This window comes from Sceloporus undulatus, chromosome 4 (genome assembly GCF_019175285.1).
Source record: "Sceloporus undulatus isolate JIND9_A2432 ecotype Alabama chromosome 4, SceUnd_v1.1, whole genome shotgun sequence".
NCBI lineage: Eukaryota > Metazoa > Chordata > Lepidosauria > Squamata > Phrynosomatidae > Sceloporus > Sceloporus undulatus.
The window spans coordinates 220,130,540-220,155,201 of NC_056525.1; the positions used below are offsets into that span (position 1 = coordinate 220,130,540).

General features: G+C 39.1%; 1 protein-coding gene across 1 annotated transcript in view; it reads left to right on the forward strand.

Annotated features, from left to right (window-relative positions):
• Positions 1-24,662, forward strand: part of CPQ (carboxypeptidase Q) — a 355,408-nt gene that overhangs the window by 171,838 nt on the left and 158,908 nt on the right. Inside the window, exon 6 of the mRNA XM_042464939.1 lies at positions 20,722-20,813. Within this exon, the coding sequence (XP_042320873.1) occupies positions 20,722-20,813 (92 nt within the window). The remainder of the gene's footprint in view (positions 1-20,721; positions 20,814-24,662) is intronic.

Genomic DNA, 24,662 nt, shown 5'->3' on the forward strand with positions numbered 1-24,662 from the left:
TGTGCAGACGCAGAATGTCCGCTACGTCAAAATGGCGGCGGCCGTGTGGAACGGCCGCTGCCATTTGTTACAGACTCTGTCCGTAATAGGGTAAGGGGCATCTGGAAGAGACACCCCTTTTTCAAAATGGGATGTCCTAAGGACGTCCCTTATGGCGATGTGTAACGCACCATAGTTTATATTATAAGTTTTGTTGACTTGATCTACTTCACTCCATGCATTTTAGGAAGCAGATTAAGTCTGTGAAAATTTATGCTACAACTTCTTTCATACTGTGATCCTCAAAGGTGGTACAAGATCCCTTTTCATACTGATATTCCAGAATAATGTAGGTATGGACTTTACCACATGAGAAAAGAAAGGTGAAATAGATCAGGTTCATAGCGACTTTCTCTGTGCTAACCCACAACATGTTTTAGCACTTCCTTTCTCTTCCCAAAAGGAGATGGTTGTCAAAATGTGCTTTTTGTTGAATGGGAAAAATCCGTTCAGCAAAAGACATGCTTTGATGATTATCTCCCCTCAAGAAGAGAATGGAAGAGTGACAGGGGCATGAAGAGCGGCACGGAGAAAACCACTACTCTCCTGATCCATTTTGCCTTTCTTTTCTCATGCAGTAAAATCTTTAGTCCCTGAAAGTTTATATTAAATTGAGAATTGGGTGGCAAGCTAGTTTCAGGGATGCAGCACAGGTTGTGTTGCACATAAATTTCTGCTTGAGGGGCTCAGGAAGAACACCTTCAAAGCTGCTGCAAGCAACACTCAAAATCTGTCACCTGAGACAGTCACCTCACTGTGACTAATGGCCGTATCCTCTCTTCTGCTCTATAACCTCATGTATGGTCTTTTTTGATGTAGTGCCAACAAATTATAGGGAAGAGCTAAGAGTCTAGACAGTGGAGATGGCTAAGAAGAATATCAACAACTTGCAATATATACAGAGGAGGGCAACTAATAATCGAATGTGGCCTGAATAGCAAGCCCCATGGGAAACAGTTGTGGGAGCTGGGTGTGTTTTATTGGGGTGTGCTAGATCTCCTTGAAAGAAAAGCAATCATGTGGAAGATACACAAGCTTGTTTTCTGCTGCTGCAGAGGATAGAACCTAGACCAATGGATACCAATAGCAAGAAAAGAAATTCCAGTTAAAAAGTAAGAACAATTTCCTGATAGTAAAAGCTGGTCAACAGTTTAAAAGATAACCTTACAAGATGGTAATGAACTCCCCTTACTTGGAAGTTTTTAAACAGAGATTAAATGCCCATCTCCCAAGGATCCTTTAACTGTGGATTCCTGCACTGAATAGAGGCTGAATTATCCTTGAGGGTCCTTAACAATACTAGCATCCTACGATTCTTTCTGAGTGGAAGAAGAGCATTTGTCCCCAAAGAAATATAGTCTCTGCACACCTGCATCTTTTCTGTTACAGTAAGAAAAGCACCTGGGTATTTTAAGCAGAAAAAAAGGAAGAAAAACATACATCTCCTACTCAACTTTACAGCTTCTTAAAGCTGATTTTGGATTGTTGTTGCTTTTTAAAAAGATGTCGCAGAAAAGTGACACCAAATGTATATCACATCTAGCTTGTCTCCAGAGTCTATCTGGAGCTGTTCCATGGAAATAAGTGTCTCTTATGGTTTTAAGGAATTAGTTACCTTGGCATTAGTGCTTCCTAGGCAGAATGGACAATGAGAAAACAGTTTTCTTCTTGGAAACAAAGAAAACCCAATGCACCCATAAAGGCCATGGAATGTGCTCCTGTTTCTGTTTCCATAGCAACTCATTGCGATGGAAGATGGCTTCTCTGAATGCGAAGATGTCTATTCAGACTCCCCCACACACCCATGTTCTGTCTGGTTTGCATCCACTAACTTGTGACAGAGTTCATACAGTTCTGCATCAAGAAGCTGTAGTAACATTGGTCTCCTATAGCTTAATCTCTATTTTATGGTATTAGGAATTTTATGGCCTACCTTCTTAAGTGAAATGCATTGACCCACACTTCTTGAACTTTGTGTGTGGATCAGGATGCAATTATCCTTTAGATCTGAATCAAAATGTTAGTTCAAACTTGAATAGACCTATTAAAGCAATGACAGCTATGTAAGTGTTTACCTACCAGTTTCATAACCATTCAGTGGATTTGCTGTAGTTGCAACCAACAATGAAATTAAAGCTTTTTTCTTTTTTCTTTTTTTTTTTCTTTTTTTTGCTGTTTACCAAAATTTGTGAGATAGCTGTCAGCTTAAAAAAATACTAGGACACTAGTAGACCAAGGTTCACATCCCTGCAGGGCCATAGAAGTCCACTGAGTGACCATGGAAAAGTCTCACTGTCTCAGCAGAAAACCCCATAGTAGGTTCCCCTTACAGTCGCCATAAATTAGAAATGAAGTAAACAACAATTGTATGATAAAATGTGTACACAATGTGGACTTTGTGAGGAAATGCTTTTTAAAAATATACATGTTTTGCATATTTTAAACAAATCTCATGCAGTGTCAAAGTGATGGCATGCTCAACTGTTTTTGCTCCCCAAAGCTTGAGAGTCAAGAACTACCCATGTGCACATACTAAGGATAAAAAGAATATCTGAAAATATTTTAAAGGGTTTTTAAAGTGTTTCTTGGTGAGAAAAAATCCTGGACTGATGAGAATCTCCACAGTTCAGGACTTATTCAAGACAAAATTGACACTTGGTTGTTTTGTACAAAAAACAGCATTTTGCTGTTTCCTGTGCAAAAAAGAAAAAAGCTGTAGTTGGGGACTCATTCAGTGGAAAATCTGGAAACGGTATTTTATGCAGAAAACAGCATTTTCTCTCTGTAGGAAATAATAATAATAATAATAATAATAATAATAATAATAATAATAAATTATTTATACCCTGCTCTTCAGCCAAGGCTATCAGAGTGGCTGACAATTTGTAAATCAGACATTTCCCTGCCCTCAGGCTTACAATCTAAAAAAGACAGACACAAAAGGAGAAGGGAATGGCAGTGAGGAAAGGGAAAAGTCCAGCAGATGTATCCTTGGAGGCCTGTTGGAGCTGCCTTGCCTCTCTCTCCCCAAGATGGTGGCTGAAGGGAGGGACGTCTTCTTGGCAGGCAAGGCCTGTTGGAGCTGCCTTGCCTCTCTCTTTAAAATGGCATGTTATTCAGACAAGATAGTATTTCAGTGAAGAAAATGATGTTCTGCAAACACACAAAAGCTTATTTCTGTATAAAAATAACAGCCAGAGTCTTGTTGCAGCTGCTTCTAAGTAGACTTGTGTCTGTGGGAAACAGAATTGTGAAGATGCACAACATTCACTCCAGTAGAGGGCTGCTGTTCTATGACTACATAATAGAGCTCGGAAAGGGACCAAAGCAAACTGGGAATGACGCATTATGGTCCCTGATGCTCATTGGGCCCACAATGCATATCGGGCAACCTGATGTACATTGGGCACTCTTGCTGGTGTCATTACATATCTTTGCAATTCGGTACATGGGTTCCTTAGCTCCTTTGCTACTTAGTTAAGAGCATGCAAATTTACATTGAGTGAAAAGTCATACAGGATTCCAGCCAATGCCTGTGAATTTTGTACAGAACAAATCTTGAACTGGTAATAGTCTTAGCAAATTGCATGGTTTTAAAAGATTTTCTTTCAGCAGAAAGTAAATTGCTAAAACTACTCATTGCTTCCTTCAAGAAGAAAATTAGTAAAGAATCGCATCCCTAGACAAACGCATTAATGGCTGCACAGTACACACACATTCACTCCACTTCTCATTGCTCCTCTTTCCTTGCTGGGAAGGAGAACCATCTCTTTAATGCTGAAAAATCAGACAGTTCTTTTCCTGTTGTTAACAGCAATAGGAAAAGAGTGGTTATCATGGAAGGGCAGTTTTTACTTGGTGCCTAAATGAAATCATCATTGGTCTCAGTATAGGTATGGCTTCCAAAGGGAAACCATTTCACCATTAAAGTGCCAAGGTTGAGAAGGCCCTTTCCCATGTCCCAACACAATGCATTGGACTCCATTGCTCAGGTAAGCATATATAGGGAGAGACTTACTCAAGCATCAATGTCTCATTTAGAGGTTTAAATATCATCACAACCACATTGAATTCAGTCTGGAAGTGTATTGGCAGCTCATGCAATTCTTTTAAGACTGGCATTTTATGATATCTATATGCTATTCCAGTCTGCAATCAAGCAGTTTGCACTACCTGCCACTCCTGAGTCTTCTTCAAGGGTAGTATAGTATCATCCAAAATCCACAAAAGAGTGATCAGGAAAACCAAAATACTAATAATACATCTTGTAAGCTGTCAAAGCACTGGCTTCTTCATCAGGCAAAGGTGTTAAAAATCATACAGATGAAAGAAAGAGGTAAAAATGAAAGTGTTAGTCATAGCCCTGCATTTTGTCAACATGTTGTGATTGTTGTCCTAAGTTCAGATGGTATGGAAGGGTATTCATGCTGCTTGGCCCTTCTTCCTTCTGGCCATGTGGGTAATGTGAGATTCAATCCAGGAAATAAACTTTAAATTCCATTGTTTTGTGGATTTTGGATGATACTGTACTTTACTATATGGTCAAGATGGTTACATAGATATGTTTATTTCAAGGGTAGTCTCGCACGAGTTGAATCACTGCACCCATATTCTACTTCTTCTCATGTACATTTTTTTCAAAGGGTTGATAGAAATGTAACTTTGGGACTAGATTTGCTATAGGCGTTGTCTTCATTGCAGATGTAAGTATACTCACAACAGTTATAATAAAGGTAATCAGAAGAGATGCAAAAAGCCATTGAGAATGAAGCCACTGCAGCATTATTATTTTTAATGTGTATGTGTTTTAATATATATGTCACATATTAAATATTTAACGTACCATTTAGCCTGGGGCTAGAAGAGAAAATTATGGGAGCAAAGTGGGAAAGCACAAGAAAAAACTGACAATGGCAGGGTTGGGTCTAGTTCAGAGGGCAAAACAAATCTTATGTTTCTGTCAGAAAAAGGTGGGAGATGAGGGAACGTGGCATTTTTCTAGTCTGGAATTGCTCTCATATTGCATCTATGGAATCTAAATAAACTTGTACTGAGAATGTGTAAGAAAGCAATTTTTACAGAGAAAATTGTTAACAGCTGCTTCAGCAACGAGGATAATTTTTTTTACGACTAGAATTGGGCATAAAGGCCCAACCTCATACTGAAACATTGCTAGTTTGGGTATTTTTTTAAAAAAAAAAAATAAGGTGGTGCCTGATGGAAAAGTCCTCTGCCTGAAACCCTGAAGAGCAACTGCCAATCAGAATAGACAGTGCTGAGATAGATGTCTAAATATCTCACCTGGACATCAATCAGCTTCATAAATATCTAGCTCCTAACTCTTAGGCCATTATCACATGGGAGGAATGTCTCCCAATTTTGAAAGAAAAGAAAGTAGGGCCAATTAGAAAATAAACTCTATTATGCAGATGGTTATCAAATGCACAGAAGAACACAGTGCCCATCCCAAAGCCAAAGTAGGGCAAATGCGAAGGAAATTATCATATGAGTACATAACCCTTCATAGTTTAGAATTCGAATTAGCATCCCTGCACATGCTCAGTGAGGACAGAATCAGATTATGACCTTTTTACACTTCTGGCAGGGCTTGCATCTGGTTCCTGTGGTTTTGCCTTGTTTCACGCGTTATTTGTTCATTCATTACCCCTTATTTCACGTTATGTAAGCAATTCACGTTATTTGTTCATTCATTACCCTTTATTTCACGTTATGTAGGCAATTCATTTTATTTGTGCATTCATTACTTCGCCATAAGTCGGAAGAGGGGAGAGGGGAGGGGAAGCTGGGTAGGAACCAGAGCTGGCGACTAAAGCTACATCCACACTGGAGAAATAACCCAGTTTGGCACCATTTTAACTCTTTGTGGCTCAAGGCTATGGAATTCTGGGAGTTGGAGTTTGTTGTGAGCCCAGAGTGATGCCCGTGAGGGCAGGAAAGAGACCCCCATTCCCCAGGCTGCCCCACTCCATTCTCCCCCAAAAGAAGCGGAATGAGGGAAGAAGAAGAACTCTTTGGGGCTAATCAAAAGGGGGGAATCAAAAGGGGGGGAGTTTTCTCTCTTTTTGAAGCCCCCTGGCCCTGGAGGAAGGAAAGAAGGAAGGCAAATAGGTCCCTGAGGGGCACAAGGGGCCAGGAGCAGGGCAAGCCCCAAGCCCACCGTTTTGGGCAGAGAGAGAGCTTGCAGAATGCCTAATGGAGAGCCTCCCCCCCCCTTTCCTGTCAAAAACAGCTGCTTCTCCTCCCAGCTGCCGGGGAAGACCTAGGAGCCCTGGAAGCCAAAACAAAACGGAGGATCATGGGAATTGATGTGGGGGAATACCAGGGCCACAGCAGATATGCATATCACACCAAACAACATCAAACTGAATGCAAAGTAGCCTGGGAATAGGATTTGTGAATTCACTAGTTCACTGAATTTACTTAATTTTCGATCGCTGTGGAATTGCGTTCGGAATGCCAGCGAATGCGTGTGATAACCTTTCGCGCAATAATGTGAATACCCATGATTGCATTCGGGATGACACTGGATTATACTTCCAGTTTCCGTTGTGTGATAATGACCTTAGTGGAGAAGCTTCTAATTACTCAGGCTGGGGAGAAAGCCTAACATCAAAGATTTTCATAACGGTGAGGATATACCACATAGGGCAGTCTTCTTTAAAGATGTCCTCTGGTTGAAGCACTTTTGAATCCAACTTCCGTAATCTCCTTAAAAAGGGAGAACAAAAGCCTTGAATTCGGCTATCCATATGTACCTCTGCATAGCAAAGTAAGTAGGCACTCTAGTATATTTCATTGTATTTTCCATTAAGATGAGCAGTATTCTGTTGCTATTCAAAATAAAATCATTCTTCCTAAATATAAATATATCTGTCTGTCTATCTATCTATTGCCAAGGTTTATTGCAGAAGGGAGGACTGCAATAAAAACATCAACTCATCCTGCTTCTTGGATTCTGGCTGTTGGTTTAAACTCCCTGCCTTGTATTTATGCCTTGTATTACCCACTGCCACACACACACACACACACACACACACACACACACACACACACACACACACACACACAGGGGTGTCACTAGGGGTGTGTGGGGAGTGTGGGCTGCACCAGGTGGTACTCTAAGGCAGGGGTTCCCAACCTGTGCTCTGTGGAGCCCTTTGGGCTCTACCTACACTTCCCAGATGCTCTGCAGCTGCTCCAGGAAAAAGAAATAAATAAAAATTGAATGAAGTTAAAGAATAAGAATTTATTCTTATATATACTCCTAAACATCATTAGCTTGTGAGACAGAGGGTAGGCCTCTTAGGGGCTTCGCCATAGAAATAAGGGCTCTGTGAGTCAAAAAGGTTGAAACCCCTTGCCCTAAGGGAAGGTGACACTGTTGCTCCCCAAACACTTACCTTTTGGCACAAATGGGCTCTGGTGTTTGGCTGTGTACCTTTAAAATACCGAAGAGGTGCTGTGAGTGGGGCGTAGCTCAGTAGGAAGGGAAAGGAAAGGCCTCAGATTTTTTTTAAAAAATGAATAAAATTATTTATTCTTTTTAACTTTTCTTTAAAAATATGACATCTTACCAAATTTTCACTTTAACCACATGAAGCTGTGTGCATGTAAATAATATATTTGGGCTGTGCATATGATATTGTAATTTAAAGGTATAATTTTAATTTTGTGAGTTGTATGTGTCACAACTTTTACCATAACATTCAATGATACACAGGAATTATGATTTATTAGTAACATTAGTATTAAAATCATTACTAATAATTTCCAGCTTCCATGCCACTTCATTGGATTGTCCAGTTTTGACCTCAGCTGTAATCCCTTGGCAGTAACTTTACCTTATTAACTACATGCAAAAAGCATGCCTTGAACTGTCCCTTTTCTGGCAGGAACAGTTCCAATGACTCCTCTCTTTCCCTACTTTTTCAGCTGCTTTTAAAATGTCCCAATTTCTCCTCCTTCCACTTTCTCCCTTTCTGCTCAGCTTAGTTCAGTTGCTCCAAACTGAGTTCAAAGTGCAAAAATTGTTTGCACTCAATCAACTCTGCAAGCGAGGAGAAGAAGAGAGACAGAATCTTGCCCTTCTCAGTAGACTCAAGCAAAAACAAACTGCTGCAGTCTCTCCTAACTAGTGTGTCCATCCTCACTGATAATTTGGACACCTTCAAGACACTCTGATGATGCTTGACCAGAGGCGTCCTAGTTTTCTTCTGTAAAATGTCGAGGGCATCATATAGTAACGCTGTTGACATAGCTGATTGGTGCTGAGAAAAATGCCCAAAAATGGGGAGTCCATGGTAGGAATTTGTGATGGATGCTTTCAGGGGACTGGGACTTTGGCAGCTGCTCAAGAATACCAGGCTTTAGTGCTGATCCCTGCTCTCCACGGGGATCGCAGGATCTGAATAAAACCATGAGAGATTATGAAATCTGCCTGTAAGCTGCCAGTTGGCCATCTCTGCTATAAACATATAAGGAAAATGCACCAAGGAAGAATGGCTAAGAAGAATTGTTCTGTAGGATGTATCTCCCCACCACCCAGAGCCTGTTGTAGCAGTTATAGTCTCTCCCATGGTAAACAATTCTTCCTGCATTCCCACCACAAGTGGAAATTTACCACAAGCAGAGCAAAGAACCTCACCACACACCAAAGAGGGGAGAATGGCTGACGTTAGCACAAGAGTCATATGTCTTTTCCTTAAGGCAATTGTGCTGGAGATATTTTGTTACTTTTGTTATTGTTGGCTTGGAAACTATGCAAGAAAGGTTTAGTAAACTCACAAAAGCTTACTTGGTTTGCAGTCCAAACTTTAAATTACCACTTAAAAACAGGAAACATGATGTCCTCTTGGCTCTGCAGGTATGTTATTCATGACAGATAAAGCACTCCTAGGACAATATGCATAAGAATTTCATTTAGCTCTCTTCTGATAGGAATGTTTCAAAATAAATTCAACAGAAAGAACTTGAGATTTTTAATGCAAGAGAAAAAGCAAAACTAAAGACCTCCAACCTTTATGTCCATGTGTATTCAGCCATATTTGTGGCGTTGAATTAAAATTGCCATATGCTTTTGCTGGTGGACATCTTATTTTGGGGGGAAATGTCATATCATTACGTAATACACTGAACAATAAAAATGCAATAATGTGCAAATAAGAATTATAAACATTTTAAATCAATAAGAAAAAGCTAAAACAAAATTAAAGCTGAATGCCAAAGTTCCTGTATCTTACTGGTTTTATAGAATTCATGATTTGATTTCTTATCTTTAACTATTGTGTAGCAGAGAAGTGCAACATGGTCCTCTCCATACTAGAAACTGCTTTAACTACTGAACTTGGTAGGTGCAGATGGCTGAAGATTTTACATTCATTTTTTATAAGAATTTCCCAAAATCTTTTACATAGATTTCATGAAAACAACTTGACATTTGAAAAAGTTGAATATGGGATAAAAGAAAATTGACAGCTTGACCTGTCCTTATGTTGAAGATGCATGCTGTTGAATTAGAAATACCACTGTAGTAATGGTACCTGCACCTGCACATTTTGACTAATGACATCAATGAGCCTTGTAACACCATACCTTGGAATGCAAATGTCCAGTCATTGACGTACTCACAACTGGTGGGGGGGGGGGTTAAAGATAAGCAAAAAATTCAACTAGAACCCAAATTTCACATTGTCTTTTAACATGTCAGTGTTAATTTTTTGTGTTCACTTGTCTTCATGCTAATCCATCATTAAACATTAAAACCAAAACATTCAGACCGTTTATCCAGTTTTTAAAACCATTTCTGTAAAAGCCTCCATCCAATAGCTGTGTTTCTACAAAACTAAATCTTTAATTAGCTTCGTCAAAGAGTTGCTTAAATCTGACAGTAATTTCAATCTCAGTATAATAGCACAGATGTAGCACAGACTTAGCTTCTCCCGTCATTCAAGGATATAAATGTGGAGCTACAAGAATACCCCAAAATCTTTCTAGTATAAGAAAGATTTTGGGTATTCTTGTAGCATTGTGGGAAGTAAAACATTAACCAAAACTAATGACAGAACATGCTTGTACTTAGGAAGACTGAATACTTCCAAGTATTTTGCCACTCTCATCTGTTAGTTAGGGTGCTCATTGTGGAAACAAAGTGTGTGATGACTACCCACAGCCTGTTTGCACAGGCCAAAAGGCACTCTCTAAACACTTTACAGCCTACGTACTCATTGTGTTAATCTATGAAATAATGGAAGTCTGAGTCAATGTTGGAGCTCTAGGATTGAACTCACAATGTTGTGGCTGCAATGCCAGCATTTAACCACTGTGGCACCATGGCTCCATGGCTCTCAAAGCTGAGAAATGCCAAAACATCTCACTTTTCCATGAAGAAAAAAAAAACTCCTTTCAGGAATGTTGCAGCATTCCTGATGAAAACAAATGAGGTTTCCCCATTATTGCCCTCAGTGACATCAACATCATTACCACATTGTCAAATCTGATCAGAGATGGTGCACTGTGAAGTCATCTGCTGCTGTGAGTGATTCTTGTTTTGGGCAAATGAACAACTGAGCAGATCATGAGTGGCATTCTCTCTCTGATGCAGGTTTCTTTTCTGGAAACACTGAAGTCATTTTTTCCACAGTGATATCTGCCTACTCAGATTGTATAATGCTATTTGTTTTTAGCCAGAGCTGCTTACTTGTACACTTGCCCAAAACACGCATCACTCATAGAACCAGATGACTTCACAGTGCTGCATCTCCAGTTAGATTTGACAATGTGGTGATGATGTTGATGTCACTAAGGGCAAAGACGGGAGACTTCGGGGTTGTGCACACCGACAGGAAAGGCCAGATTTGGGGCAGAGTCGGGGCATAGCATCCATATGACACATGCCTCGGTTCTGCCCCTAGGGCGGTGTGACGCCATGCGCCGCACCACACCACTCCATGCGTGGCCCCACGGCACTCCTCTGGTGCTGCATTTGTATGACACAGGCTGAAGGAGCACTGTCTGCACAGCCCCTTCATCTGTTTCCATCAGGAATGCTGCAACATGTCTGAAAGGAGAATTTTTTCATGGAAAAAAAGTTTTAGCATTTCTCAGCTTTGGTTTGAAAGTCAGGCAGGTCCTGCAGCAGAAATTGTAATAGCACTTGGAAAAACTAATTTTTCTGGTTTCAGTTCCTAGAATCCTCAAGCCATTCTTGTAGACACTAAATATTGGTGGCCTGGTTGTTCATCTGTCCGTAGCCAGACTAACAAACCTAACCCTTTCAGAAATACCAGTACAACCTAATCTTCTTTTATATTTTTCTTTTTAGAGAGTTCTTCCTACATCATTCTCCCATTGCCATTTTTCTTTTTTATCTTGAAATCATGCAGCTATTACCTCAGCATAGATTGATCACAAATGTTCCTCTAATCCCTGTCCAGTCTTATGTCTGTTGCTGTACATTTCATACTTAATTGGACCATTACTTCACTAAAGGGAAGATGTCCAACACTGAATGTCTTGTGCTTGCCTCTTAGTGCATCTCTGTTCCCTTTATCTGCTATGTTCTTTGCCAGAATTATCTTTGAAGTTGTAACTGGAGACCATTTCATATCACCCTCAGCCTCTAGCTTTTGAGCTCTCTCTGTCTTCTCAGTGACCCTTTTCTTCCACATAATTTTAATCACACACAGAGAAAATTTATATACTTTCTCCATAATACTAACTTCTCCTCTTCATGTACTGCCAGTCCCCCAAATCAAACAGTTGTCTCATATCCCTTGAAAACTCCACTGAGAAGCCAATTCAGAAGAGTGTAACCGACTGGTACTCACATTTTTTACACATGAGACCCCCCTTTACATCTACATGTGGACATTGCACACCCCTTCAACATAGTATATAAATAAAAATATTTTATGTATTTAGTGTGAATATTTTCTCCTGCACATCCACATATATTCATATTTTAAATATTTATAAGGAAACCACATTATTCAAATTAGAAGAGTTTTATTCAAGTAAATTCATTATTTAGCTTAACTCATGTGCAAATTTTACACATAAAAAAGTTTGGAAGGAGAAGGTGGAATCAGGGCCTCCAAGTTTCGCACTCCTCCTTGGGTCATGCCTCTGGTGTAATGTCATCCAAAGAGGCCTTCTTGCATTTCCCCCCCTCTCCCTGTATTTCAGTGGGTTTAAATGACTGACTGACTGGATAACATGCCAAGAATCAGGGGTATGACAACATAAAAGACTTGAATTTATCAAGAATAGTTCAGATTTGTGTCCATAATCACCTTGTGATTTTTGTTTATTTTTTCCACAGGAAAGGTTGGTTCTTTGTGTGTGTAATTTGAAATGTACTCATTAATTATGTTTTTGAAATGTGCACATTCTCATCTCAGAGACTAAATAGTATTTGTGTGCATTTTCAATTGTATGTATTTCTCATGCATATTTTCCACATACAAACATTGTGAAATACGTTGGGAGGGGAATGTCTGCCCTGGGTTGTCCCTGAGTTGTTGTTGGTGGTGATGATTATGATGATGATGATCAAAGAACCCTAGAATTGTGGGAGAGATTGGAGGAGAGTGGGAGGAGCTATTATCTTACCTGTGTCCTACCCCATAACATAGTATTATTAGTACCGGGCATGGTATTAGTTAGGGCATATACTTTGATTTCAATGTTCCATATAAGGGGGGTGCTGACCAAAAAGGGAATGACCTAGAGCCATGAAACTTACATGCTATTCCACATACTCACCCCAAAGTTTTATGCACTTGGCACATTGTTTCCCATTTTTTTAACCCTTACAAAAAAAATTGTATGTCTGATCATTGAAATACTGTTCTGCTGTTACTATAATCTCTGAATCATTAAAAAATTTCCTTCCTTTCAAACTCTTTTTAACATTTGCAAATGGGAAATAGCTAGATGGAGCAAGATCTGGTGAACAGGCTGAACAGTCTATGCACTCAACCCCCAAATTCTTTAAAACATGCATTGTCTTGCCAGCCCTGTGAGCAGGTGAATTGTCCTGTTAAAAAAAAAAAGAACACCTTTCCACAACTTCCCTTTGCATTTTCCCTTCAGAGCCTCCTTTAATCAGTGCAGCACTTTAAAATAGTATTCTGTATATTCTTTCCTGACACTTTTTTGATTCTGAAGCATGTTTAACAAGTGGGAACAACGGATCTGAATCATAGCATTCTGGAGGGGAGGGACTAATGGCAGAAGGGTGTTTACCATCCCTCCTCAGTTTTTGGTAGATCCACCATAACACTCCCCCCCCAGCACTGCCTTTGTGCTTGTGGTGTGACCTATGGGCACATAATTAAAAAAAATTGATAGAAGATTTGAGTCATTGATTTTGCAACTACTTGCAATTACTCGAGTGACAAGCCAAGCGATTGGGCCAATGGCAGCTCAGTGAGGAAAGTAGATGCAAAACCAATGAATCAAATCTTTTATCATTTTTAAAAATATATATACAGTTCCCAAGCCAGGCAGCCGTTTACATTGCCGATGACGCGTAGATGATTGACATGCATTTTAAAGTGGCGCAAACAAAAAGAAGTGATTACAAAAGGATAATGAAAAGATCTGCTTTCATAGTGGGAACAACAGACCTTCTGGAATCGATTCATTGACACAGAGCAAAGGTGAATTGCAAACCAGTTTAAATGAGGCCTGAATTTCTTGGTCAGTAAGAGCTAGTTCTTGGTGCTGGGGTCAGGGTTGAGGAACAAGGGGTTTTATAAGGAAGTGTGTGCTCAAGTCTTAATATTTCATCCTTCTTTTTTTAACTTTGAGGTTGCTTTGGGGAAAGGTTACTGATGGCTGGAAGTAGCCTGTGCGCTGCATGTAACCCCAGCCTGGCTTTCTATGTTCATACATCACTGGAGAGAAATTAGACTGAATAAGTTATTCCTATGTGGTTAGCATTTCTACCATTTTATGCATTGGCTCTAATCCCACTAATGATCCATTAATCAAGATATGGATAGGGAGGCCTGCTTGCACTCATACTGTTAATTTTCTGCTGCCAAGTCCTCTTGAAGTGGATGGATGTGTATGCTGATACTGTGTGTGTTTTTCCAATAGGGGGTCAATTGTCACTCTACATGCAGCATGTGGTAGACCTGGGCTTATATGCCAAGCTTATAAAAGTTACCTTTCTGAACTATACCTCCAAGAACCCCCCAGTCTGGATGGTCACAAAAGACTGGAAAGGGTCTGGGAGATGTCCTATAAAGTAACTTTTACAAACTCTATCTGAACCTATGTGTACACTTTTAGCTTGTAGAAAAAAATGGATTAAAATGTTAGAAAGAAATAATTCAGTGTTGCTCAACTGAGTGTTTCCTGGCTAGTTCAAATGACATAATGAAGTGTCAAATCCACTGTTATATATATATATATTTTGTTGCAGACCATTGTGGGAAAGCAAATGCAGTATCTCTGTTTTATTTATAGAAAACAATGCCAAGCCCTGCATGAGGTTGTATATTAGTCATGCGTTTGACACATGAATCTGTGGCTGCTGTAATGGAATATGTGTCTAAATATGTAGCTGTTGTGGTTGTTTCTGCATCCATGTTATAGATAGTCTGGTGTATTGTCATCAGGTCCTGTTTAAAAGGTGTTGAGTAAGTTTCCACTCAGACTGTTAAATACCGGTGGCATTCAGGGAATCTCTTGTGCCTTGTGAAATCAAATCACCCTCTCTCCCCCGCCTAGAATGGAAAAGCTAGGAGAAGCTGCCAAAAATGAACAAGCAACCATAATGAAACATGTCATACACATCCTGCTTGTATTATATTTCACCTCCACAAATGGATTTAAAAGAAATCAGACTACAGGGCAGTAATGACAGAAAGTAATATCTTTAAGAAGGCTGAAGTAATTCATTTTGCTAAGCCTCTCTATCTAATATCAGCACAACAGTTACTTATATATCCTGTGTAACTTACACCTCTCTTTAAAATCCCATCCAGCTAAATGGAAAGTCACGTGGATTTTGAGAAGACTCAGCTATTCGATGTGAGCTTATTGTATCTTGCAAATCAAAACCCCAGAAATATTTAGACAGGAATTTGCTTTTATTTCATATTCTCTGGTTTGAAATATGGATCCATGCAGTTAGGTTCCTCCTCTTTCTTTCTTTCTTTCTTTTAAAGGCAAAGCATTGAAAGAGACAAGATGCACATTGGCAATTCTCAACTGGGCTAAATTTTCTGATGGAAAAATTGGTTATAGAATGGCAGCTGAATCTCAAAGATTTCGAATGGCTTGCCATTACTTTTAAGATCTTGCTTTCACAACCCCTTTAAAAACTTGTGTAGGGAATCAGGGTTACCTCACCAACATTTTTAAACTGGTGCTCTTTCAAATATAGAAAACTACAGATGTGTGTAAGTTTACCAGCTTGGGCATGGGGTGCAGCATTTGCAGCTGTAATTATAACAAATTGTGGAGCAGGATGATATACCATAAAGCTCTGTCAAATGGGGCCTGAACTTCCAAACCTGAACTTTCAGCCACAGCTATTTCATCACAATATGGGTATTGCCTTCCCAGTGGAGAGCAGGAAGAGGGCACAGTGATAAGAATGTTGTTGAGCACTGTTCCACACCGCTTCCCTCCTTCTCTCTCCAACAATCCTAGACTAGTGGTTGGTGGGTGAGTAGGTTGTGGAGTGAGTGGTTGGTAGGTGAGAGGTTGTGGAGAAAGTTGTAGTGAAAAAAGCTGCAGTCCAACATATCTAGAGCATTCCAGAGTAGGCAGCAGGTTGGGCAAGGCTACACTAGAACTTCTAACCATTCACTTTTAGAAGACCACTGACAGCAAAATGTCAGCTTGTTCCCATTTATCTCCCCAGTTTCATCACTGGGCTGCGTCTCTCATAGGACTCATTCAATCCAGTTAAGGGTTAGTGGAAGTATGTTATTTACACTACAAATAACTCCTTAGACAACTCTATACCAAATCATCTAATTTTAGCAAGTGATCTTGGATGGGTCACCCTTTGTTAGCTTGATCTACCTTACAGGATTGTTATGGGGACTGAATGAGGAAGAAGAGAGTCATTATGCTCTCTTGTGCTCATTGAAGGAAAGACAAAATGTAAATGTAATGAGTGAGTCAGTCATTCAATCAATATTGTCTATCTGTGAATTAGATTAGATTTCAGAGAAAACCATAATTGCTCTCCCTCACCACACGTGATGATCATAGCTGATTACTTAGGAGTATTACAAGCTGGTACAGACAAATGTACCAGCAGGAATTCATCGCAGGACTCTCAAATATAGCAGTAGCTTCCATGTTAAGTGTGTGGCTTTGGGTTGTATTCTAGACTTTAAAGGGACTGAACTCTATCCTCCAAAGAAGTTAATTGGGATAGCTCCTGTAAAGACTGGGAAAAAATTGAGAGTAGATTCACTGCACCTCAAGATGCTGCCACTACACAAACACCTTTGTAAAAATTATGACTTGGGATCCAGATCCCTCTCTTATGCTTGAGCGGCAAATGGAGGGGGACAAAATGGGGCGCATGTCTGTGGCATGCACCCACCAACACCCATGGGCACACACCAGAACCATTCAGGTCAATGGGCTTTGAATATTGGTGGTTGTTGTTTTTGCGAGGGGGTGGGGGTGGAGGTCCGGAAGGATCCCCTGTGAAAACAGAGGGGCAACTGTTGTTACTTGGAAGACTGCTAGGAGAGGGATGATATAGACAGAGTAGCAGTAAGAAAGGTTATCACTGTCCATTACTGTCTGCACAGCTGTGAACAAAGTCAGTGCTGAAGGGAACACATTTTACCAAACTCTTCTTATTGCCAATATAGCTGTTACCTTATAAAATGTATATTTTTGGTTTTAGAGTTAGCCCTCCGTATCCATGGATTCTTTATCCACAGATTCAGTGATCCATGGCTTGAAAATATTCCCCCATTAAAAAAATCTAAAAAGCAAATGCTGATTTTGCCATTTTATATAAGGAACACCATTTTACTACATTATATATAATGGAACTTGAGCATCCATGGATTTTGGTATCTGGGAGTAATGATGTGTTTGAGTGGGTTTAGCAGGGATCTGTATGTGACCACTTGTGGTGTTTTGACATTATTTCTTGCATTAGGTACTGTTCAGTACTCATGAGAAGTTGGCTTCTGCTTGCTGTTTATTCCAGAAAAAGTGTAAATTTGTGGTGACTTGCTTCCCCCCTCTCCTGTGATTTGTTCATATATGTAACCTTGTCCTTGTTGATTTCTACAAACATCATTTAATGCCATATGCTCAAGAAGGTAGTAACCCCTTGCCAGAACTGGGTATTCACCCCACCCCACCCATGGGCACACGTATACCCTTACATAATCTAATCCATCATTGCCATTTAGCATTTAATAATTTATAGCATTAGTAATCCAATGACTTCTTCCAAATCTTACTGCCTGCCCCTTGGTGCCACACCACATTAGTGCCATTCATCACATAAAACCTTTTATTTTCAGGTGCATTTTTAGCCAGTAATTTAAAAAGAACATGTTTCTGAGTAGACTAAAATGAGAAAACACCCCCCCCCCAAACACCTGACCTGACCCTGAGCAGTGGCCACTTGCAATGGCTTCAACGTGATTAATGTTTTATTATCTTAATATGACATCATTGGCCATCTGGCTGATGTGAGATGGGGAGGAGGCCCTAATCCTGTGTTGTAATAGTAGCTAAGAAGTGCACTAGTAAATCCCTTGGATATTTTTGAGGTTTTGCTTATGCAAATGACAGATTTATTCCTTCTGTGTCTATTTTCTGTTTGCTTGAAGTCATGAAATGCTGTTTTAGTAACTCTGCTTTTTCTATATGCACATGGTAATATTTTCATATTTTGGGTTCCGTTTTATTTATTTGTTTGTTTGTTTAGTCAGTTATTTACTTAATCTAGTAAACTTTTAAACTACTCAGTGAACCAAAGTTTTCTGGGAAGTACACAGCCTATGAAAAATATAAAGCACTTTAAAGTAAAATAGTGGAATAACATAATGACCATTGAAGCAAATTATAAAATCAGCATCAGGGAAATAAAACATTTCAACATTTAAGTATTTACTATTGGTTCTCATGTGGATAAACTGCTGAAACAAAATGTGCAAAGCCAATCAGGGATTATGGATGCTACCCACTACGTACATACCTGAGAGTAAATCCAACTGAGCTCAATGAGACTCACTTCAAAGTATAATTGCACTATTACTTTTGAGCAGACATGTATCATTGTGTTAAACACTATCATAGTGTTAAGAAAGAACTCTATGCTTACTTAACAGGAAAACCTTACTAGATATAGTAGGACTCATTTCTTAGAAAACATATGTAAGAATGCACTCTCAAGGTGTGAGCTAGCAGTGAGCCAGACCTCTCTAACTCAAACTTGCTCTCAGTCTTGAACTCATTACATAGTAGGGATGGAAAGAATATCCAAAAATATTCCAAAAAATAGTTAAAAACATGAAAAGCTATGACAAGAAGAATCCTGGGCTAACAAGAGTCTTGCAGTTTGAGATTTGTTTTGTACAAAATTTGTATGTGGTTGTTTTCTACAGAAAACACCATTTTCCACACTGAAAATACTGTTTCCTGCAGATAATATGAAGAAATATTATTTCTTGTGGACAGAAAACAGTTTCCTGCGCAGAAAATGCTATAATTGGAGACTTCGTCTGCACAAAATCTACACGTGAGTGTTTTGCATACAAAGTGGCATTTTCTGTACAGGAGACATCATTTTCACAGAAAACATTTCTTTGGAGGAATATTTTATTCTGCACAGAAAATGCTGTTTCCTGTGCATAACAGCCAAGTACAAATTTTGCATATTGTGAATAGGCTTTGAAAACTATGTGCTTTTTGAAGATTTTCTTGCAGCTGGAAGAAAATTGCTAAAAGTATACATTGCTTCACTAGGAAACCTAGTAAAGAATTACATCCATATTAGGTAGCATCAGCTCATCTCCCCATATGTAAAGCAAGGATAATGATTCCACTCTGTCATGCAGGGATATTTCTAGGATGACTGAGATGATGACCTAATTTGGGCAGGGAAAGGGTCGTGTATTGTGTCCAGTGCCACCTGGTGGCTTCCATTCAATGGACTGGTGAATCTGCTCTAGGTTTTAGTCTGAACTGTAAAGGAACTATCCAAATTATTTTGGGAACAAGATTCTATACCTTGGATATTACAGTCTGACCGCCACACCCACAAATTCAATATCCATAGTTTCACTTATCCATATCTGAAACTATGTTGATAAAAGTTTATACAAACTGGATGAACATGGGAAGTAAATTGTAAATATGTGCATTTGAAAACTATATTATATAACTATTTTGAATAATACTATTTTATAAATTATGTATTGTAAAAATAAAGTTTAAAAAATAATAGGGTTCCCTATTATCCGTGGTTTCAGGTATCCACAAGAGTTCTTAGAACAAAACCCCCATGGATACAGGAGTCATATTGTACCTTTAACATTTGCACTGAAACCTGGAGCAGAGTCATTGTCTGGGAAACATAGAAGCCACCAGTCATCACTTGAAGTTTATTTGTGTGAGCTGGTTTGCTCTTGTTTATATGGATCTTGCTTTTTGCCAAATTGCTACCCTCAGAAGCATTTTCCCCCTCAGCCAGCCCTAGACACAAAATGTCTGAGGACAAATGGACACACTTCTCCTTCTGCTTTATATGTGATTGGTGTACCCCTCGATTTAAGCAAATAGATCTGCTACCATTACATGATGTTTAAAGTAAAAAAGAAACAATGGGAAGGAAGAAAAGGTGAATGATAACAAAGGTCAGAGTGAAGAAAGTCCTATAAAGAGAAGATGAAAAGCAATTTGTGGCAGGAAGAGAAAAGGAAATAAGTTAATTGAGAAATATGGTTGCAGAGACAGCGAACAGCAGAGATGGGAGTACTGTGTTGGTATCACTGTACTTGATGGAAGAACTGGGAGCACTTCTACTCCAGAAACTCCCAAGCACACTCAGTATTTGCTGTGGCAAGTTAATAACAAATTTCAGGTGGCACAGAGAGCTGTGAGAACTGGAAGGAAAGAGGAAATTAAGGTGATTATCACACCCGGAGCCTTATCGTCTGTGAAATTTGACAAAATCATCCGTAAAGTGCACGGGTGTGATAACCATCCCACCCCAATGCTCAATATCCACCCAAACTGGCTGAAAATTGGCCAAAATCAAAATAAGAAATGATATGACATCACTTCTGGTTGTGTAGGGCATGCTGATGTTGCCCACACAGGGGAGTGGGGTTAAAAAGGCCCTCCTCTCCCTCCACAGGTGCTCACTCCTGTACTAGAATAATTCTGTACTTAAACCACTGGTCTATGGTACAGAAAGAAAATTAAGTGTGTAGAGTGCAGAGAAAGAGAATTAAAAAAATAGAGGAAATATGGAGATCTGGATAGAAACTTAAGGTAGGAGTTGTGATAGTGTGAACAGAGTAGGAGGACAGATAGAAAAAGGATTTTAAAGGGCAACTCATTTCTAAGAAAATGTTTTACCTACATTTATAGCCAAAGCATTTTACTGGTCCTAACAGCCTCATTTTCTTTTCTGTTTAAAAACTAATTTAGGGCTCCGTCCCAAGAGAACTCTGCGTTTAGTGCTTTGGACTGGAGAGGAACAAGGTGGAGTAGGTGCTGAACAATACTACAAGCTGCATAAAGTAAGATGTGGAACTGAATAATGTTTATCTTTTGTATTAGAAGGCAGTTTGGCATTTAAATTTCTTACATGTAATGTATGAGAGGAAGAGGGAGAGTTGGGATGGAAGGAGGAAATGGAAGAAGAATGTCATAATGGATCTGGGGCCCAAAGATGTGACCAGAGCTTACATCGTTGGAGAGTAGCTTCCACAATCCCCAAACCATGATCCCTTGTGGATTATGGGAGTTGTAGTCCAAACTTGCATTTCCAAGCTTTGGATCAGGCCCAGATTTTGTGAGTAAGATGATTTCTTGTAGAGGGAATAAGTACAGTCTAGGAAAATTACTGTTATAGACTACTCCTCCAAGATGCCCCAGCCAAGATGCTATAGTTCAAAACAGCAACTTGTCTGAGCTCTGAAAATCAAGTCAATTATCTACTACTAAAGTACAATAATATCAAAGTATCATTAGCACCAAAGGCAGCAGAATGAGCCACTGTCATCTCAGAAATTGTGGCTGAAGGCATTTAGTCAACCTGTAATTTCAATGAAAGTCACCTCTTGACCCATACATAGCTATGAAGCTTAGAGGAGGCAAATCACACATTAATACAAACAGAAGCTTTCTTCCTAAGCTTCATAACTGCCCTGGCTAACACAGGGCAGGTTCATAATGCTCACAGTTTAAGAGGGAAGGGTTAAACCTCATTTTTCCTTGTGTGTTGCAGTCCCAAGGAAAATTTGGGCAATTGTGCTTAGCATTTAATTAAAAAAAAAAAAACAGACATGGTTAGCAACCACACTATTAAAATAAATGTCTCATTTGGCCCTCAGCTTGCTGACTTGGATATTTTTGTGCTCTGCAAACTGGAGATGGCAATGTTTTTCTTTAATGGTTTGTCATGAGCTGAGCTGTGCATATGTTCTATATGACCTGCCTTCCAAATTTATGAAAGCTTTTCTGCTACCACTAGGACTTTTGGATATCATCAGTGGCTTTTAGAAATAACTAACTGCCTGTGATTTGAGGTGAAGGAAAAGATGAGCAAAAACATGTTGTCGTATGTGACTCATTTATGTTAGCGCATTTTTTGATAAAATCTTGCATGGAAATCAAAAAGGATGTTTTCATGATAAGTTTAGAATTTAATTTTTGCCAATTAAATTATGGAATAGAATGAAGTGTGTCATGGAGATCGTTAGCATTTTTTGATGCCCAGTAAACTTTCAAACAATACTCTTTTTCTAAAATGGCTGAAAGTAGCATATAACATCATTTGTTCATTTTCTTAAAAAATATCTCATCAAAGCACAATTTCACATGAAGGAGAACTTAATAAAACTGTCTCTGAGCCAAATGTGATTATTATATAAACATGTCATGACTAACCTACTTTTAATAAGCTTATAATTACTTATGAAAAAATTAAGGAAGTAAACTTTATACAAAAATATCTGTTATTTTTGGCCCACTATTGCAAGATATTTGCTTATGCGTGCAAGTACATATATTTGCCCTGCTCTTCCAACATTCTGTCTAAGGCTTAGTCAAAGGACTATTGCACTTCTTTTCTTTCTCCCCCCCCCCCCCTATAAAACATAGAAAAATACAGGTTTCCAAACATTTCATGTTTGGTAATGAAGCTTCAAATTTGTTTGCCCGTACAGAACACATGACCCTTAATATATAATGAAAATACATGATTGGTAATGAAGTTTCAAATTTGTTTGGCAGTACAGAACACATGACTCTCAATATAAAATGAAAATGTTTATTGGCTTTTAGTGATATCACTTTTTTTCTTGCACAAAACAATATTTTCTGCACAGAAAACACTATTTTTGTGTGAGAAGACCTTTCACTGTGTGGACAACAGGCTTTTGTGCAAAAAAATAAAAATAAAAATCTACACAGAATAATTCCTCCGCAACATTATGGGACATAAGAATATGGAAAGAATATGGCATAAGGATGTTTGTTCTCTTCTGCCATATCGAAAAAACTATGGTAATTATTTATTCCTGCATGCAAGGGTAATATAGTCAAAGATTTAAGTCCCTAACCTACATAGAGCAAAGGGATTTTGTAACATCTCAGCAATTAACTGAAAGAAAGAAGCTAGTAGCATGAGCTTTTGTAGGCTTGAGCCTATGTCCTCAGACTCAAGTCTATGAAAGCTCATGCTACCATCTTCTTTCTTTCAGTTAGTCTCAAAGATCCTACAAGATCCCTTTGCACAATGATTTTCCAGACATAGCTGCGGTACACACCGCCATAAAACAGCGTACCAGCGTCAATTCTAGGGTTAGGGACCGTGCGGCAACCACACAGTCCCTAACCCTAGAACATACAGGTGGCGTAATAATGGCAACGCCCTGTGTATACAGGCACCACCATTGTTATGTAAGCATCGCACAGCATCCGCACAGCGCTTACGTAACAAGTGTGCCAGTGGCACACTTGTTATGCCACCCCTGCGGCTTAAAAAGAACCTGCTTTTCTCGGGTTCTTTTTCTTTCGCAGGGAAGCTGCGTGGTTTGGCGGCTGTGACTTCCCTCTGGAGGAAAAAAGGCTTCCAGCAGGCTGTCGTTTTTGAGCAGTCTGTCCCAGGCCTAACATGGCTATGTCTTTGAATTCAACATAGAGCAAATCACTAGCTACCTTCACAAAAGTAGCTCCACTGAAATCAATAGAACTGCACTCATGCATGAGAGAACTGGACATTACACACACAGAGCCATGTAAATACCCCTTTTTGGTTGATGAAAGGAGGATGAGATATTTTGGAAAAAGGGCAGGACAGGACAGGGAAAGATACTCACTTCTTTCCATGTCCTCTTTACAAAGGTACTCCTACACTGTCTGTGAAGATCCAGATGTCTATTTGGAGTCAAGAGATGGTGTTGGGAGATACCATAGAAAAATACTTAAGAGGGGGAAGAACTGAGCTTTATGTTTTCCTGCTTCAAATTACCTCCTCAGCCATTCTCCAACAAAAAAGAAGACCCCAGAGTTTGGTTACATCCATTTGTGTTAATATTTATTCTGCCCCTACACAGGTATTGAATTTCTCCCTCAACATCACTTTCCAGCAGGCTCATTTTCCCTTTCTTTGCCAAAGAGTTTGTACTTCTGTGCTGCTGCTAATCTTATTTATTGAAAATTTTGACAGGGAAATGTTATAAATAATTCTATTTTATATTCGAAGTGTGAAAGAATTGTCTAAATAATAAAGGGGGATAGAAAATGGGCCCTGAGCATTACTGAATCATATCCAACTATCACAACATTCCTTGGTGGAAAAATGGTTTCTTTTCAGGGCAAAAGGAGAAATCTGCAAAATAAAATGTGCTTTTGGAGGTTCCCCCCTCTCTTTTCATCAAACTGATCTGTTGAAATTATGGTATATTTGGTAGTATATCTATTGGCAGGAATGTCTAATTAGCATTAGGTGGTAAATGTAAACAGATTAATATTATAAATAATGCCTTTGCATGAAAAACATCTTAACCTTTACAGAGTCACTGCATACATTTCTTATATAACTAGGAACACTTCTTGCGGAAAGTAATTATTCACAGTCAGATATGATCCATAATTTGATCTTCATGAAAGTTTCAATCTTTAAAGTTTTAAATATTACTTTTCAAAGATGATCTGATGGCTCATTTGAGTGGCTGAGCTTATTTTGTGTCTGGCTGATTGCAAAGAAGAATTTCATTTGACCTTTTCTAGTGAGAAAATAACTTAGGAAGAGGTCAATACAGTGATAAAACATAAACAATAATGTTTGAAGGACTGTACAAGTCAAGTATGGTTTAAAGAGAAATAATTGTAAGAGGAGATTCAGGGATGGGAGCTTGAAG